The sequence below is a fragment of the Trachypithecus francoisi genome, unplaced genomic scaffold, assembly GCF_009764315.1.
Source record: "Trachypithecus francoisi isolate TF-2019V2 unplaced genomic scaffold, Tfra_2.0 Lachesis_group13, whole genome shotgun sequence".
NCBI classification, from domain to species: domain Eukaryota; kingdom Metazoa; phylum Chordata; class Mammalia; order Primates; family Cercopithecidae; genus Trachypithecus; species Trachypithecus francoisi.
The window spans coordinates 69215693-69234980 of record NW_022681458.1 but is presented as its reverse complement, the minus strand read 5'-3'; the positions used below and the strand labels follow the sequence as shown (position 1 = coordinate 69234980).

The 19288-nt window shown below is 42.3% G+C and overlaps 1 protein-coding gene across 6 annotated transcripts in view; it reads left to right on the top strand.

Annotated features, from left to right (window-relative positions):
• Positions 1–19288, top strand: part of RAPGEF4 (Rap guanine nucleotide exchange factor 4) — a 317379-nt gene that overhangs the window by 235069 nt on the left and 63022 nt on the right. For all 6 annotated transcript variants that reach the window (XR_004441700.1, XM_033231110.1, XM_033231107.1 and 3 more), the window contains 4 exons: positions 12771–12855; positions 14718–14778; positions 17736–17812; positions 18232–18378. Coding sequence is in view for 5 of the 6 variants with exons in the window: in XM_033231110.1 (XP_033087001.1) it covers positions 12771–12855; positions 14718–14778; positions 17736–17812; positions 18232–18378 (370 nt within the window). In the remaining variant the exon portion in view is untranslated. The remainder of the gene's footprint in view (positions 1–12770; positions 12856–14717; positions 14779–17735; positions 17813–18231; positions 18379–19288) is intronic.

Sequence of the window (19288 nt, the reverse complement as noted above, 5' to 3'; positions counted from 1 at the left end):
GTGCATTTTGGCTTTCCTTGAGCAGGTACTTTGGTTAGAGAAACATGCGTAAAAGGATCTGGAGTGACTAGGTAAGCAGAGTATTGTAAACTTGAGGCCGGCTGTAGGTAAAAAAGAGGCTTCAAGGAGACAGGATGCTCTGCTGTAGAAGTCTTCAAACCACTCCTTCCAACTAAAGTGAGATATAGGCTTGATGTTCAGGATGGTCTATCAGAGACCAGCCTAAAGATGGGAGGGCGATTAAGTAGATACTATTTCCCAAATCAAAATTTAGATCTGCAGTTCTGAAAAAGCATAACAGCCTAGAAGCCTAAGTAAGTTGAGAAACAGATAAGTCATTTGGGCCCGAGCAGAGAGAAATATATGTGTGTGTGTGTGCATATATATATATATTATATATATATATATATATATATATAACATTAAGAGAATTGTTGGAAGTTGGGGAATCTTCCAACTGGGTCAGAAACACAGAAACTCGAGTTTGTTTATTTTATGTGATAAATTAATATTTCAGGTGCCCTTGGGATTTTTCCCATCTCCCCAGGTTTTTTGAAACTTTGTAAACATTGGAATTGGGCTGGCAGTTTCTTCTTTTGACTCTTTCTGCTGGAATAAGAGCTCCCAGAGATGGGAAAGTAAAAAGCAAGGAATCTAATTTTAGGAGACAGACATTCCAGCTCTACATGCATGTACACACATACCCCCGCTTCTTCTTTTTTTTTTTTTTTGATCTGCTAATAATCTTTGGAGCTACTACTTAATTTTACTTTAACAGAGAGAAAACAGGCTTAGTTAGTCAAGAACTGCCAGTATCGTTGTTGTCCTGAAGAGACCATCTGAGCACCTTGCTCCTGAAAACTGAGAGCATGTTCGAAGGTCCTGGAAATGGATTTTTTTTGTTTGTTTGTTTGTTTACTGCCCATACTCTGCTAAGGCGTTAAGAAATATGGAAACGTGAGATACATTGGCTTCATATCAAACATATGCTATAGGGCGTAAAGTTGAAAGGCAACAATTTAAGGTGGATTAAATGACATAAAGGCAAAACACTGTAGGGGAGAGGAGAGGATATTGTCTATCCCTTAATTGGCTGCCTGCCCTAATGCAAGGCTGTCCTGCAGAGGCTGGGTGGAGACTACCCCGCTGCTATTCCATTCCACACACTTGCTCTAGAGGGCGCGTGAGAGCCTGTGTATTGTGTCTTAATTAGCAGTGCCTGTTTAGTAGGATCTTTATTTGTCTAAACTCTTTTCCAGGGTGTGGAATTTAAAATCCTGGTAATTATAGAAGGATTTGTTTCTTCAGGGGATTCCAGATTGGCAAGCCTAAAATTGGTGGTGGTTAGGGTTTTGATTTCTGCTCGGATGTGTCAAGAGAATGTCCACAGTTACGAAGTACATCTCAAATGCTAATCAGATGAGAAGAAAAGCACGACCGAAAGAACCTAGGCTTCTGAAGTAAGACAGTCACTGTGAATCCTTCCTTCACTGCATGGCGACTTTCGCCTTGGTCATTGCTTGAAAGATTTCAGCGTCACCAGTGAAAGCTTGTAGAATTTACCTGAATAAATGATTGCATTAAGTGGGTCATTTCTCTGCCTCTCCCCGTAAAAGCCATTTATTCTTATTCCTCATATCCACACGGCCAGAAACCAACCATTGGATTGCTACCTTTCTGATTCAGATTCAGGAGAGGGGAGGATGAACTCAGTGGCTCATCTACAGTTTAGGGTTTATTATAAGATTGCCTCAAGGTTTTAATGACTTTTTATTGTTAAAGTCGATCTCTTTATTGGAGAAAATTTGGAAACCACTGACAAGAGTTAAAAAAGAAGAAATAACACCAGCAATCACGTCTCAGTTCATTACTGGTAACATTTCAGTGCCTATCCCACTGGTTATTTTTTAATTCCTAACTTTTTACACTTAATAACATATCATAGCATTCTCTCTTAAAGTTAAATATCCTTTAAGGATGGAGCTTTTAAATAGTATATTCTGTGAATGGTTCTTTAGTGCATTCAGTTTGTGATTGTTGGATGTTTAGGTTGTTTCTCAAGCCTTTTCTATTTTTCTTTTTCTTTTTCTTTTTTTTTTGAGACAGGTCTCACTCTGTCACCCAGGCTGGAGTGCAGTGGGGTGATCTCAGTTCACTGCAGTCTCCACCTCCTGAGCTCAAGTGGTCCTCCCATCTCAGCCTCCTAAGTAGCTGGGACTATAGGCGCATGCCACAATGCCTGGCTAATTTTTTAGTTTTTTGTAGAGACAAGGTTTCACTATATTGCCTAGGCTGGTCTTGAACTCCCAGATTCAAGCAATCCTCCCACCTTAGCCTCCCAAAGTGCTGGGATTATAGGCATGAGCCACTGGTCTCAGCACCTTTCTTCTTAAGAGCAGCAAAAAAATAATATTTTAATACTGTTCTTCCCAGAACAAAGGAAGAGCTCCTAGCCGGACAGGGGCACAGGCAGAAAGATGCTGGGAAAGTTTGTGCAGGGGACTGTAAATTGTTTCACACTGAGGGAGTGACCGGACAGGAGCACTAGGAGATACGGCTGGAGAGTTAGGCTGAGGTCAGTGGGGGCATCTGCCATGCCCTCTGTGTATGTTGGATATTTTATAGTCATTTGGGGCACCACTGAAGAGTTTTAGAGGGAGTTGTGGTGTGATCAGATTTGTAGTAGGTTGATTTCTCTGCTATCTCCAGAGAGTAGACTGGAGGGGCCAACTAAAGACAGAAAGCCAGATACTGAGTTTTATGAGATTATATTTGTTGTAGTTTGAAATGATAGCCTTTGAGATACATGCATTTGACCCAACAGTCTTGTAAATAAAGTGAAAATGCTACTGAGCACAAGAGCTCTGGGTTCTATTCTTACCAGTTTACCATTATATCATCTAACATCTTCAGATTACAAGTCTCTTAAGGTATAAAAGGAGTTCAATAATACCTGCTTGCCCTCTCCCTACTTCACAGTAGATTGGAAATGAAAACAAAAGTGCCAACTGAATTTAATTATAGCCACCATTTATTGGGCGTATGTGTGCTAGACACTGTGCTAAACAATTACTTAATTCCTTCAATAAAACTCTGAGGTAGTTACTTAATATTACTCCCATTTTATGGACAAGGAAACAGAGGCTTAGGCTGAGTCACTTGCCTTTGGTTATCCACAAAGCACTAGACTCAGGCTTCGACTCAGGTCTGCCTGACTCTTGAGCCTGTGCTCTTTACTGTGCCCTACCACCTGCCATGGTTCAAAGGGGCTTCGGAATGGACTCATGGGTTTATGCTTTGAGCATTGGAAAGGAAAGGTGTCATGGAAATTCAATTTAAAATAATTCTTACAAGGCTGGGTGTGACTTGTAAGAATTGTGACTCACACCTATAATACTAACACTTTGGGAGGCTGAGGCACCCAGATCGCTTGAACCCAGGAGTTCAAGACCAGCCTGGGCAACATGGTGAAACCCCATCTCTACAAAAAATACAAAAATCAGCCAGGCGTAATGGTGCATTCCTGTAATCACAGCTCTCAGGAGGCTGAGGTAGGAGAATCACCTGAGCCTGGAAAGTGGAGGCTACAGTGAGCCGTGATCATGTCACTGCTCTCCAGCCTCGGAAACAGAGCGAGACTCTGTCTCAAAAAAAAATAATGATTACAGACTAATCTAATTTCATTAAATTATTACCATATAGACCAGAATGGAGTGCACCATCTACTGTTGAAAAAAGCCCTCTAGCATGGCAGATTCCCAGGCGTGCTATTAATCCATAATGGGTTAAGATGATGATGAAGATTATTCTTTCCTGAGAGAGTTACATGCTGCTAGAACCTATAATTCTTTTATTTTTATCTTATGTCCTGAGTTTTATTGTGTATTGTCAGGAGCAGAATCCAATGGGCCATATGGGTCTAAAGTTTTAAAATCCATTGTCAAACTGATTGCACAGAAATGAAGTGCTTTATAGCTTTAATTGCCATATGATTAGGGTTGCCAGGTTAAATACAGGATGCCCGGTTAAATTGGAATTTCAGTGAATAACAATGTTCTGATATAAGTATATTTCATGCAATGTTTTTATTTGCCAAATCCGGCACCCAACTTATAATTAATCTGCCTCTCTTCACAGCTCCTTTGAAGAGTTGCTGGAAAATTTAGTCTAAAGATCACATAAAAAACACTGAAAACCCACAGCTCTGGAAAGAGTCAACTCACTCCACAGTAACCCTTTAGCCAGAACCACAAACAAAACTTAATCACTAATATTTGAATACTACTATATAGTTTATATAGTGATCTCACATCCCTCCCCTCTTTGAATCACTAAAAAGCTCCGTGAATTAAGTATGGCTCATGATAATCCACTATGTCCTGACAAAGAAATTGAGCTTAGTCAATACCAAGTGCCTTTCTTAACATCATGCAGCAGTATATGTGGCTGAACTAGGAACTGATCCAAATCTTACTCCAAGTCCAATTTTATTTCTTCCTTTTTTCTTTCATTAACAATATTATTTCCTCTCTACTAGGTTGCCTCAAGTGTGTCCTCACTAGTGAATTTACTGAACAAGCAGTGAAATAGCTACAAAATGTGGATAATCTATGTCCCTGATTAGTTAAGAATCGACATTTTGCAAGGAAAAAGTAACAATGCATTCATATAACAGCTTCTCAAAAAACATTTGCATTTTCCATCTCACATGTATATTTCATCCTCAAAGGCAAGCGATTATACTATCTGACTCCATCCAAATTTATTTGTTCTTCTCAACTTGCTGCTTAGGTGTTTTAAATGAAAATATTTGTACTTGTACCTTTTAAAAGGTTTAATGTTAAACTCCTTGAGTGTCCTTGTGGTAAACACTTTTGCTGGAAGAATGTTGGGCATATTCAGTTTCTAAACATGATCAAACCACATTGTCCTAAAAACACTTAGCCCTCAGAAGCCATGAATTATGGAACCCTTACCCCATGCCCTGACAGTGATGACTTCATTTCTCACAAATATTCATGAAGCTTTTGCTCGTTATTGTAGTTGTAGACTGTATTCATTTCTAACTTCACAAAGCAGGAAAGGATCCCTGTGTACACAAGCTCTGCTATTAGGACTAGAAAAGGAACTTAAAATGTCCTTTTTGGGGTTAAAGATAAGGTGTGAGGGTGGTGGCATGGCAGGGAGCTGAGCAATCGGAGCTGGGTAGGACACTTTAAATGTGCAGTCACCAGGTTCCTGGAATGTCTCATTGACACTTAAGAAGCAGGGGTGCTGAGAGGTGAGGCAAAGAAAAAACATGCTTTGCTGGTTTTGCTAGACAAAGGAAGTGCAAAACTGCACTAAACTTTCCTTTAAGGGAGGTGGAAGAAGTCAGACCTTAAGAAGATCTTAGCAGTGTTGGAAAATGGTCCAAGCTTGAGAAAGGACTTAAAAGTCAGAGAATCAGGTGGATTGAGATGAAGCGTTGCATCAAAAATAAAGCACCCCGGCCGGGTGCGGTGGCTCAAGCCTGTAATCCCAGCACTTTGGGAGGCCGAAACGGGCGGATCACGAGGTCAGGAGATCGAGACCATCCTGGCTAACATGGTGAAACCCCGTCTCTACTAAAAAATACAAAAAACTAGCCGGGCGAGGTGGCGGCGCCTGTAGTCCCAGCTACTCCGGAGGCTGAGGCAGGAGAATGGCGTAAACCTGGGAGGCGGAGCTTGCAGTGAGCAGAGATCCGGCCACTGCACTCCAGCCTGGGTGACAGAGCGAGACTCCGTCTCAAAAAAAATAAAAAAATAAAAAAATAAAGCACCCCCACCCCACACACACACAAAAGAGCATTTTTTAAAAAACCTTGAGGCTTGACCATGGTTTATGTAGATACTTATAACATTGATTTCTCCAGGTGTTTTTCCCCTTGTACCAAGGTCTGCTAGGCAACAGGTCTAGAGGACTGGGTTATTTGCTTTCTTACCTGCATGTTTTACCAGGGGCCATGCCAATGTGCTGCTTGGTGGCTGGATGAATCCCTCATTTTATCCACGTTCCAATAACTGAGGAGCTCTGTCTCTGACCTTGATAAATTCCTTGATAAGACTGTATTTACCAGCAGCTTCCAATATCACCTGAGCCCTCCCATCCTTTAATGTATAAACTGCTTCCCTATCCATCCCCATTTATTATCTTGTCTGTAACTAGACATTGCTGCCAGAATGCATCCCCTGCAGAAACTAGGCCTTTCCACAGCGGGATCCGACAAATCCACATCAATGTGGCACCACGCAGATTTGTAAAGAAGCAGGGATGCCTAATATCTCTCCCTGTGACATCTGGAGAAGGACAAGTAAAGACCAGGTACATTCACCGGCTGCCACTCAGAGCAGCCAGAGAGTCAATTCACTTCCCCAGCCTTGTAGGTTACTCTTATGAAGGTGCATGGGAGTTCTCTCCTCCTGCTCGGGCAGTGTTCCCTTTACTCTTGAAAGCCAAATTGCCTTCAGTCCTTGGGACCCTTTCATTACTGTTTGAACAGTCTGGGGGCTGATTTGCAGGATCTCTTCTCCATTTTTTTCCCCTGTCACCCCCGTAAAGACCAAAGCAGGAAAGGTGCTTAATGCCAGTTTGCCAAGAGAAACCCGCTTTTAAAATGCGACTTTGTTCCGTGATTGTGGTGGGGAGTGCTCAGTTTTAGATGTGATCGGGTGCTCTTTGAGGGGTAGGGTGGATCGGGGGAGAACCTTTGTCTGATGTGAGAGTAGAGAGGTGAGCCTTTTCTGAGACACTAGATGGCACAGCAGCTCCGAGCTGGCGGCCTCCGAGAGGCTGGGCTGGTTTCTGTTACTGCCGCCAGGAATACTGAGACTCCCCTAGGGTGGGAGGGGGCTCCATTTTGATGCACTTTGGTGGGCACAGGTTGACCAGACTGACTTTTGCTCCACCTGGCCTCCTCCCTGGGACTCACCTCAACTTTCAATCTTAATGACATGTTGAGGCCCCTGAGGGACAGTGTTCTGGCTCACAGCAAATCTCTCATGAGTGCTTTTGTTGCTTTGCTAGCTGTGAATGTACTCATTTTTTAAAGTAAGTCTCTTCACACCTGGCAGTCCTGACTCCTCTCACCTCATTAAAACATTGGTTGTAAACAGGACCAAAAAGTTCTTCGCTGCCTGGGTGGATTGCCAAATGATAGTCGCTTGCCCTGTGATTATTGTGACCACCTCAGACCACAGGGTTGGGGTTTTGTTCTTGTCGTGTTTCTCTTTTTTTCTTTGCAGCTTGAATGTTGTTTAGGATTCAAAAACTAAACTGTTTTTAGGCTTAGTTCCCGCTAGTCTCGAACAGCTGCCGTGGACCTCTCTGAGGCATCCAGGGAGTCCCCATGGAAGCCTCTCTTTCTCTGCGTGGGTTATTGATGAATGAAAGACCAGGAGGTAAAGCAGGCTGCCCATGTGGGCTTCTGTGCAGATGAGGTGGTCACACCCCCACAGAGCTTCCCCTGGAAGTGCTAGAGGCTGACCTTGCAAGGAGGCAGGTTTCCTGGCAGGCTTCACTTTGGGAGAGGTACCTGGGGAGCAGGCAGGCTCACACCATCCCCTTCCCTCTCACTAGCTGCCAAAATAGCAAGGATTTCCTGGGAACAGAGCCCTTCCCTGCTCTTCCTGGGAGAGCTGCCTCCTTTTCCTACTGTGTTACCTGGAAGAGCCTGGGGTTTTCACACCCTCTCTTCTGCTTCTTCCAGGCTCCAGTGCTCACCCTCAGTCCTCCTGGGTCATTTGTTTTATAGAGCAGGTCTCAAGGTCTTGCCTGGCAGTAAATCTGCTCCTGTCCACTACTGAGTGTGATGGGCGTGGGAAGGTAGGGGCCTGACCAAGCTGTGGGGCCCTTTGATCAACTCCTGTGACACCACCCTCTCCTGCCCTCTGGGCTGATTGACGCACAGCTGTCTCATCAGTGATGCTGTGTTACTCCTGTGATGGTTTTCTTCCATGAGGGTTGAGCTGCGGCTGCTTCCAGTCTTGTTTCTCAGACATTCTTTTCTCATTTGCTCTCTATTATCCAGGGATTCCTCAAACTTTCTGGTCTGCTGATAGTTCATCCTTTGTGGTGGTAGTGTTGCTCATGTGTTTTCCAATGTCATTTGGCATGTTAAAATATCTTTTCTGCCAAACCTTTAGCACAGCAGACAAAAATCTGGCTAAAATGAAGAGATTAGCAAGGTGCTGCTTTTTGGTCTTGAGTGGTACTTCCGTTTAAAGCCCCGCGGATCTCAACGTAGGTACTGAGTACCTTTAGCTGGTCTAAGATGGGAATTTGTTTTTCACAAACAGATGAGTAAATCTATAATCCTAAGAAAAAATAGACCTTTTTTATTATTTCACAGAATTTGGAGTAAGAGGTGAGGTCCATCATTTTCACATCTCCTCCCTCTATTAATAATTATAGTTAATTAATAATTAACTATTTGCCATGAAATAAATGTGCCCTGTATCAAAAGCGAGTTGTGCCATGGATGCCTTGCCTTACTTAACCTCAGCGGGAAGGACAACAAAGCATAAGGACACATCTCCCTCAGGCCACAAAAGAACTGCTCCATAGCACCACTGCCATCTCCCTTGAGCAGACCCTAAATTCAGCATGAATCGTGAGAACTCATGTATTCACTCATCCGATGAGCCATATTAAACACCCACCCTGATAACAAGACCACCCTACATTTGTACTATATTTTCAGTATATACAAAGCTTCATGTCTATTATTACCTCATTTGACCTTTATGACAATCCCGTGTATTAGTCCTATTTTACAGATGCAGAAACAAGTCATCAGATCAGTTGGGCAACTAGGAAGTTCATGATTTAGATCTCAAATTCAGTTTCTGCTTCCAATCTAGTGCCTTTGCACTACCAGATACTGCTTCTCTTGAGAACAGTCTAGAGTATGGATATTTAAGCAAATAACATTCATGACAGTATGTTGTAATTACCATAGCAGTAAGACCATGTGCCACGGAGGAATAAATGTTAGAGAGTGGCCTAGCATGGTGGCTGATGCCTGTAATCCCAGCACTTTGGGAAGCTAAGGTGGGTGGATCACCTGAGGTCAGAAGTTGAGAGACCAGCCTGGCCAACATGGTGAAACCCCGTCTCTACCAAAAAATACAAAAATTAGCCAGATGTGGTGGCATGTGCCTGTACTCCCAGCTACTCAGGAGGCTGAGGCAGGAGAATCCTTAAACCCGGGAGGCAGAGCTTGCAGTGAGCCAAGATCATGCCACTGCACTCCAGCCTGGGCAACAAAGGTTAGGGAGCCAGTTTCACTTAGGAAAGATGACACTGAGCTGGGCTTGAGGCAGAACAAAAGTATTTTAAGCAAAGAGAGGAGCATGCAAATAGTCCTGCAGGCATGAGTAAGTTTAGTGTGTTCGAGAAATGGAGAGATGCCTGGGATAGCTGGAGAGAGAGTGTAGCTATCAGGGAAGATTTGAAGAGAGGGGAGATAGATGAGTCTGGAGAAGGAAGTTAAGATCTGATTTCCAGGAGCCTTGTGTGATGAAGAGGGAGCACTTCTAGATAGATTAAGCTGGTGGTCTTTGTGAGTTATCTAGGAAGAGATGGCCAGGAAGCCCTCGGAACTCAGGAAAGAGGGCTGTTTGGAGACCAAGATTTAGGTCTTGTCGTTATCTAGATGGAAATTGAGGGTTTTTCCTAGGGAGAGAAGGTAGAACAAAGCCTTGGGGGCTGAACACAATACATGGGATATACAAAAGAACAACAAACCAAAAAGACATTGAGAAGAAATGTTCAGTAAAGCACGAAGGGATCCAAGCGGGAGGAGTGTGGGGAGAGGAGAGAGCTTCAGGCATGCTCAGTGGTGGAGGGCAGCGGTTAAAGTGAGCATGGTTCATCTTTACCTTTCTTTTTCTACAGTTTGTGCAGGTCCTAAGACTAGCTATCATGGCTAAAAGGTCAGCCTTGAACCATGATGTAAAATTTTTATTGAGAGTCTGACAGTTCTTCATCCTGTTTCAAATCTCAGATGCAGTATTATTAATATGTTGAGATTTGTAGATCCAACAGGCATCATTATGTATGTGTGTGTAGGGGTGGGGTCTCACTCTGTTGCCCAGGCTGGTCTCAAACTGACCTAAAGTGATCCTCCTGCCTCGGTCCCCCAAAGTGCTGGGACTACAGGTGTGTTCCAGCACACCTAGGCAGGACAGCATTTTTAAAAAAGAAATCCATAAAAGTTAAGTAATACAGATCTCATGTTTATATTATATAAACACTTTTCCTAACCTCATAGAGATCTGCTCCCAAAATTACAACTTTGAGTATGTCCAGATTTTAGGGCAGAATTCTAAGCCTTTCTTTTCCCAGCTGATCTTTTCTCCTCTCACCGTAACAGCCCACCCCATGGAGGTGCGAATGAGACTTGGTGACTGCTTTCTCTTTTAGCCAAGCTTCTAGGAGGGTTCCATGTTATTTGCCACTGATGTCAAGTAGCAAGAACAGCAGGGCTGCTCCTTGTGCTGAAGATCCATAATCCTATTATGCCTACCTTGAGACTTTCGCATTAGCTGCCTCTATAGTAGTAGATGGATGAAGGTGACTCGATTGACTTTTAAATCCCCAAGGTTCCCAGTTTCAAAATCCCCATGTCCAACTCAAGTAGTAGATGAGGCCTCTGGCAGAGAAGGCCTGGCTCCTTTGGAGCCCCTGTGGCCACAGCTTTTCTTCAGTGTCTTTATGAGTCCCATACTTTCTGGTTTCCACCACGAGCACGAGATTGATGTGCAGTTGTGTCCCTCAGTGGTGACCCTTAGCAGGAGGTGAACCTGGCTAGCATCTCCCAGGTCATGGATTTAGTATCTGTCTTTATACAGTCAGGATTAGGAAGATAGTCCCTGTTGATTCTGGAAGAGAACGTGACAATATTATTTTGTTCATGTTAAGGCTGTCCTTGGGAAGGTATCATGCAAAGTATGCAGAATTTTCTTCCTCCAATTAGACTCCACTAAATCTGTTATCTTCCCTATGTTAGAATATGGTTGCAAAATTATTTAATCCAATTACCTATTTTAGAATATTCATAATTCAGTTTTGATTACTAAGAGTACTTATCTAATAATCGACTAAGTTTCAGATGTACTCTAGTAGACGAAATGTCATACTTTATTTGTAAGTTTGTTTAACTGCTTCTACAAAGGTCTGAGTTTTGAATATCACTTTGCTGGGTTTTTTTTCACTTACACAAATAAATATGTAGACACTTTTATGGTTGCTGCTTCTGTTAGCTCTCACATCTCTCTCAGAAAGATATTGTCCCCAGTTTTCATATGAGGCTAAGACTTTGATGTCACATGGCTCGTGAGTGGTTGCACTGATTTTATACTTGATTTTCAGACCCTAGATCCAGTGCTGTGTTCAGTACACCAATACTCCTCAAATTTATTTGACCACCTTACAAATGATAATGTCATGATGGTACATCATCAGTAGCTCATCAAGGGTTTAATGTTTAATTAGTAGTAATTACAGTAATATTGAGTAATATCATAAATTGTTAAAATGTTAGGATAAAATGCACAAAATAGACTGATGATTATGTACTAGATAACATTCATAACTGCAGCAATTAGCTGAGAGTAAACACTGCCTATCCATCAATATATAGATTGTCTCTCAGTTGACTCCCTAGAACTCTCAGAATTAATAACCCGTTAGTTTGTTTTCAAGTTTCAGAAACATATTAGTTAGGATTCTTTATTTTGCAGAAAGCAACAAAGAATTCAAGTTACTGACCAGTTGTATCTCCTACCCATTAATATAACTAAACGCTATGAATGATTTCAAAACAATTATAGATACAAAAAATGACTAGGAATCTATTCCTAATCTTCCAGTGCTAGTCTTCCAATGCCAAAAATGTCTACAACACCCCCATACCCCACACATGTCCTACATTCTAATAATTCAAGAAGAAGGAAGTGGTTTCAACTTTCACAGATTATATACTGAGGTCCTTAAATGCATGTTATTGGATACTAGTTTTATAATAAATTTTAGAATAAAAATGCTTTACATAACTGATTAATGTCTCATGGACAGTGGTGGTTTTGTAACAGAGTTTGGGAATGTGGACATATACCTCCCTTCTTGCCTTCTCTTACTAATCCCAGATGCTACCATTTGCCTTCTCTTCATCTCATGCCCTTATCTCCTCAGGGCTAGAAAAGAAAACATTGAGTCTGCATACATCCTATGTTTGAGTCCTTCGGAAAAAACACATTATATAACCCCAAATAATAGTGACAGCAGCATTAATATTCTGCTAAGCTCAGATAGCACACAGGATCTCAAGGAATTTAGATCAGTTGTCAAGTTGATTACACCAATTGTTTCTAGTGGTGGTAAAAGACAAGTTTTGCCATTACTGATTAAGGTGGTATGTAAAGCAGTTTTTTAGCTCAATCATCTACAAAGTGAGAGGTGAGTTAGCTGACTACCATGTGAGTGGAGGTGCTCTTTCCTCTGAGATCAGAAGAGAAGGGATCCTGTGGACTTTGGCTTTCTCCCATATCCTTTCATCAAGGAACACATTTATTTCAAAAATCCCTTTAGGGGTTATACTGGTGCAGCCTCTCCCTCCGCCAATATCTTTTATGCAGAAGAAATCCCTGAGCATGTTACTGATGCCTGAATCCGTTTCCATATTTGAAGCCCTAGTGATGCCCTTTTTCCGTATTTCCTTTTTTTTTTTTTTTTTTTAATCTTTGTAGACCTGGCCAGAGGACTGTGGATGACCTGGAGATTATCTATGAGGAGCTTCTTCATATTAAAGCCTTATCCCATCTTTCTACCACAGTAAGTTGTCTCTTAGTTTAGCATGGTTGGAGCATTTTGCAATAAATGCACTGTTAGGACAGAGGAGAGTATTACGGTGTTGTAGGGGGAAAGAATGTCTGATTTTCACCTCATAAATCACCTCTACTCTCTTATGAGATTCTGAGGAAGTTACACCCAAGAACAATCACTGAAAAGGAATCAAGTGTTGTCTCACTATTGGTAGTTGCCCATATGCCCTAAACCCCAGAGCAGCCTGGTGTGAGTAGGGTTGGAACATGTGCTTCCTCCCTGTGAATGTGAATTTTGGAACCTGCACACTCAGATAAAAGAGCCAGGCCTGGGAGGGACTCTGCATCCTGCCATGATATGCAGCCAGAGGGCGGAAAGAGGGAAATCTAGATGACCTGTCTTGGCTTATGGGGCCAACTCCACCAGGGTTTGCTGCCTTCTTGAGAATGGAAGCAGAAAGTTCAAGAGAGCATCAGCTCAGATATATTAGTCAAAATAACACTACCCACTAATAAAAAATGACCCCGTGGCTGTATCTGATTCTGAACTTTTACCTGATTAGAGTATTTAGGAGACAGAAATTTTTGCCACTGAATAGGGATAGAAACACCTCCTCCCATAAGAATATGATTTGTAGGAAACATACATGTCCTACACGCTAGTAAGTCAAGAAGAATGAAGTGGTTTCAACTTTCACAGAGTATGTACTGAGGTCCCTAAGAGATATCTAGATGCCTAGTTTATTTTCATTCCTAGCTCACTAAAAGTGATGTTCTGCTACCTCACAGTAGCAGTACCTGCTGGTCCCTGCTGTTGGGGATAAGTTCAGATCTCTGTTGAGAGCAGTGAGGCATTTGCCATAGCTCTAAGCAAGAGGGCTTCAAGTCCCCTCTCCCCTTCAACTAGACAAACCTCCTTCACATGCCTCCCACCCCCAGCACCACTGAGGGTCTGGAGACTTGCTCACCTATGTGGACTACCCAGGGGAGTGGTCTGGCCCAGCCCTCCTCCTACCTACCACTGCCCTTGCCATCCTTACTCTCTCCACAGGGCATAGATGTAGTGCCTGGGAGCCTCACCTGGGAAGCCCTCAAATACACAGTGCAGACAGCTGAGGCTCCATGAGCTCGTGATGTAGAGGGAAGTAAGGAAGGACCCCTTTCCCTACCTGTGCTCCAGGGACCCAGCATGCCCCTCATCCAACTTCCCTGGTCTCAGTGGAATTGAGAGAATTGTGGGTAGTCTTGTCTTCTACCTCAAACCCCAGATACCCAGGCATAGAAAAATCTCAAGTTACTGGGTTCTTAGAAAGATAGAGCCATGATTTGGGAATGTAATTTGGATTTTTTTTTTTAATGTGAATTTTAGCTAGCTAGGAATAATTTGGAATTTTAACTAAGAATATAAATGTGTTCATTCATTTAGGCTTCATTATTCAACTTCAAGACAGAATTTTCCAACATGTTTGACATGATGCATTATATGTAATGCAAACAAGAGTCACTAGTAGCAACAGAATCATATGATGTTGTACATGGTCTCCCCTTCTCCCCCACAGCCAAAGACAGGCAGGCAAGTCGGCTAGTTAATGCAGGTGGGACCATGTTTGAAACAGTCTCTAAGGAGGTTGCCTGGTATGAACTAGCTATAAGCTATTCTATAAAAAGAGCTACAAGCTTTAAAAACCTACCTAGCAGCAAATTGAATGGAAGTGATTTTTGATGAGAGCAGCAGCAGCAGCAAGTGAGGTGAGAGATGACTGCATGGGAAGCCCTGGGACAGTTTGCATTGTGCCCCTAGAAAGAGCACAACCCTTTTCCACCCAGACCTGGAAATGTGGCCTTTGCATGTTTCTTCTCTTTTTCTTCTAGGTGAAACGAGAGTTAGCAGGTGTTCTCATTTTTGAGTCTCATGCCAAAGGAGGGACCGTGTGTAAGTGAAAACTGTACTGGAACCTTGCGTCTGGCCAGCACCCTTCGAGTACATGCCACGGGAAGCCAGGCTGCTAACGCTTCACTTCTTGACCCCGGGTCTGACTTGGTGACTTGGCAGGGTGTCCTGTGGCACTTTTGTTTTTCTGGACCTGTGATTATTTCCAGCACATGCCGATTATTCTGAAGTATTGTGGTTTTCTAGTACCAGCAAGTGTTGTGGGTGCCAGCCTGAGTCTCACTGGCTCACTACCCTCCTGACTCACCAGTGTTTAGAGGGTGGGATGAAGTCACTGCCCTTCAGGAAGGGCCTGAGGCAGTACCTTTCCCAGTGACCTCATTCCATTCATAGCTTTAGAAGAACTAATAGATCTCTTGAGGTTGCTAGTTAGAATGATGTTTAAACCCATCCTACTTTCTTTTTCTTCTCTCACTTCTACTTTAGGCTCCAAGCTGGAGAGAATTTCTTTGCTTCAAATATGTATACAGTGTTAATATATAGTATCTCACCAAAATCCAAGTTATAGTTTAGTTCTGTGATCATATTTGGAAGCAAGAAAAGGAAATTTGATGTGAATAGATGTGAACAATATTATATAAGCTGGCATTCCTTACTATTCCTACAGAAATCTGGCTCAAAAAATAAGGGGGTTAGTGATCTACTAAGGTCAGGAAATACCTCTCCAATCTCTCTTGCAGAGTCACAGGATACAGTAGCATGCTAATGTGTTCTCAGAAGTTCTGCAATAAGGAGATATTATCACCATGTTTAAACCGATACTTCCTGAGCCTAATGACATGTAGAACACTTTTTGCATGGACACCTGTTAACTCATTAGAGACATAGTTTGGAAAATCTTGCTCTTTCTTCAGGCTACGTTATATGAGTCAAATAAGCAGGAAACATGAATTGTAAATGTGTTTTTTTTTACTTTCAGTCATCAAAAGTGGTATTTCTGACATTGATATCTATTTCAGTAAGAATGTAACTTCTTCAAATGTTAAAGGCTTACTTTAATATTTTTATCTTAATGGTTGCTATTGACTTACTATTCTTTTTTATTTTCTTTTATTCATTTCATTCAAACTTGCTAATTGCTTTCATTTTATTATGAAATAGTTATTTTAAACAAAAAATAGAGAATATTACAAATACCTTCTTAATCTTTGTCAGATACTAACATTATGCCATTTTTTTTTTCATATTTTCTTTTCTTTTCTTTTTTTTTGAGAGGGAGTCTTGCTCTGTCACCCAGGCTGGAGTGCAGTGGCGCAACCTTGGCTCACTGCAACCTCCACCTCCCCTCACTGCAACCTCCACCTCCCAGGTTCAAGCAATTCTCCTGCCTCAGCCTCCCAAGTAGCTGGGATTACAGGCGTGTGCCACCATGCCCAGCTAATTTTTTTTTTTTTTTTTTGTATTTTTAGTAGAGGTGGGGTTTTACCTCGTTGGCCAGGCTGGTCTCAAGTGATCCGCCCGCTGTGGCCTCCCAAAGTGCTGGATTACAGGCATAAGCCACTGCACCCGGCCTTTTTTCATATTTTCTAAAGAATTAAACATACACGCTGGGTGCAGTGGCTCATGCCTGTAATCCCAACACTTTGGGAGGCCGAGGCAGGTGGATTGCTTGAGCCCAGGAGTTCAAGACCAGCCTGGGCAACATGGCAAAACCCTATCTGTAAAAATTAGCCAGGTGGATTGGTGCACCCCTACAGTCCCAGCTACTCAGGAGGCTGAGGTGGAAGGATCTTGTAAGCCCAGGAGGTCAAGGCTGCAGTGAGCCATGATCACGCCACTGCACTCCAGCCTGGGTGACAAAGCAAGACCCTGTCTCAAAAAATAAAAAATAAAAAATAATTGTACAACAGGTCAGGAGATCGAGACCATCCTGGCTAACCCGGTGAAACCCTGTCTCTACTAAAAAATATAAAAAACTAGCCGGGCGAGGTGGCGGGCGCTTGTAGTCCCAGGTACTCGGGAGGCTGAGGCAGGAGAATGGCGTGAACCCAGTGAGCTGAGATCCGACCATTGCACTCCAGCCTGGGCGACAGAGCGAGACTCCGTCTCAAAAAAAAAAATAATAATAATAATTGTACAACTACACTTGAAGACCCTTTGTACGCTCATTTATCCCATTCTCATCTTTCCTGCCCGAAGGTAACTCCTACCCTGAATGTAGTGATGATCATTCCAACCATTTTTTAAAAAATACAGGCAGTCCTTTACATCTGTGTGTTCCACATTTATGAATTCAACCCACTGAAGATCAAAAATATTCCAAAAAAAGAAAGTGGATGGTTGTGTCTCTACTGAACATGTACAGACATTTTTCTTGTTTTCATTCCCTAAATAATACAGTATAACAACTATTTACATAGCATTTACATAGTATTAAGTATTATAAGTAATCTAGAAATGACTTAAAGTATACAAGAGGCTGTGTGTAGATTATATGCAAATGCACCACTTTATATCAGGGACTTGAGCATCTGTGGATTTTGATATCCTTGGGAGGTCCTGGCACCAATTCCCCATGGATACCAAGGGACAAGTGTGTGTAGGTATGTATCTGTAACCAATATGTAGTGCTGATTTGCACGTTTTTAAGTGTCACATTACTTGTCAGATTACTTTTTAGAGCCATTTTTCTATGGGGTAAGTTTTAATGAATTGTGGGAGAAGTATGTATGGCTTTAAGCAACGGATTGCTGATAAATTGGTATCTACTAAAAACCTATCTTTTGGAGCATAGCAAGGAATGCAGTGTTTCTCTTTCTTTTATATTCTGTAGAAAAGGAGATAATACGCCACCTGAACAAGTTAGTATTTGCCAGTGATGTTTCTTGTTTTTTACGTATGCGTTATTCTGGGGACTTAAAGTGATGATTTGATAAGCTGTAATTTATATTGATGTGCTTCTATTCTTATCATAAGTCTTTTCATCTTTTTGTGTCTAGTGTTTAACCAGGGGGAAGAAGGTACCTCCTGGTACATTATTCTAAAAGGATCAGTGAATGTAGTCATTTATGGCAAGGTATATATATCTTTTTCTTTTTGAAACTTTATTACGCTCCATTTACTAGTGTGGCTCTAAGTATTAGCAATGTAGTGCCACAATTAAATTTGCAACAACATTGTTCCTAGATGTAGAAAAGACATTATTGCATCTTTAATCATAAATTATCTCAGTTATTATACTTAAAGTAGTATTGTACTTTCTAGGGTTTGTCTCCTAATGGATTATAGTGTGTACATTTAAGCCACAGACCATATTACTCAGTGAAAGAAAAGTGAACATCATAATTTAATTATGTAATCCCCTTTGGCATTCCTAGGTACAGCCCATTTATCTACAGTGTTTTAGGGGCCGGGGTCTTGTGGCAGGAGGCGGTGGGTGTTTGTGTTTGCTCTGTTTCAGGGATCCTCTTCATCTGTGTGCTCTACTCTCTCCAGGGTGTGGTCTGCACCCTGCATGAAGGAGATGACTTCGGCAAGTTAGCACTAGTGAATGATGCCCCACGAGCTGCCTCTATCGTCTTACGAGAAGATAATTGCCATTTCTTGAGAGTAGACAAGGAGGATTTCAACCGGATCCTGAGGGTGAGTCCAAAGCAAAGTGTGGCTGAGAGACATCCCATTTTTTCTTTAACTAAATAAGCAAAGCTTTGAGCATAGTCTTAATTGAGTAGTCCTGTGATGAATGAGTGCTCTAGGCACAAAAGGCCTTTGTTACAAACCTAGTTATATTTAATGTGTTGGTATGCATTCTGGGATCCAGAGGTTATATTCCAGTAAAACTGCAAATGCAGGATGCTATGCTGGACCCAGTCCCTCTATGCATCCCTGCACTGGTCCATGAGAATTGACAATAAATAGGAATTGCCTTGGCAAAATGTCAGTCTGAGAAGTTTCTCTCTGACATCTTGGGCATCCTTCTTTGCATCCTTCCCATCCCACTCTCCAACACAGTGGCAGCTCCCTCTGCTCCTTGTTTTTCTCTTTCCTAGACCTTCCTAGTTTCCACCTCTTTCTTCTCCCAAATCTGAGCCTGTCTCATATCATCATACGTTCTCTTGATTTACTGAGTGATTCCATTTTACTGGGAATTAACATCCATCACGGTTACTCCAACCGAGCATTTTCATTTTCAGGGGCTCTATCTTGGTTGTTACAAACTAAAGGAATTACTAACATTGGCAGGCAGGTGAATAACAGGGGTGGTACAGGGAACTGTGCAATTGCACTTAAAAGTTGACTCTGCAGATGAGCCCACTCTAAGCTTATGAAGGAATTTGTGAATGTGGATGATGTTTAGAAGAATAGTCTCTGGTCTCTCCCCAGCATGAGGTCCCTTGCCCATGAGAGGGATGACCCAGCTTCGGCTGGTAGAGGCCTGATCATGGAATTTTAGGGATGGTGACGATGTCCCACTACCCCTGGCTTCTCAGGTGGCCTGTGATCCTTCCCACCGTAGCTTGAGTTCACTTGGGAGGCTGTTCTTTCTCGGGTC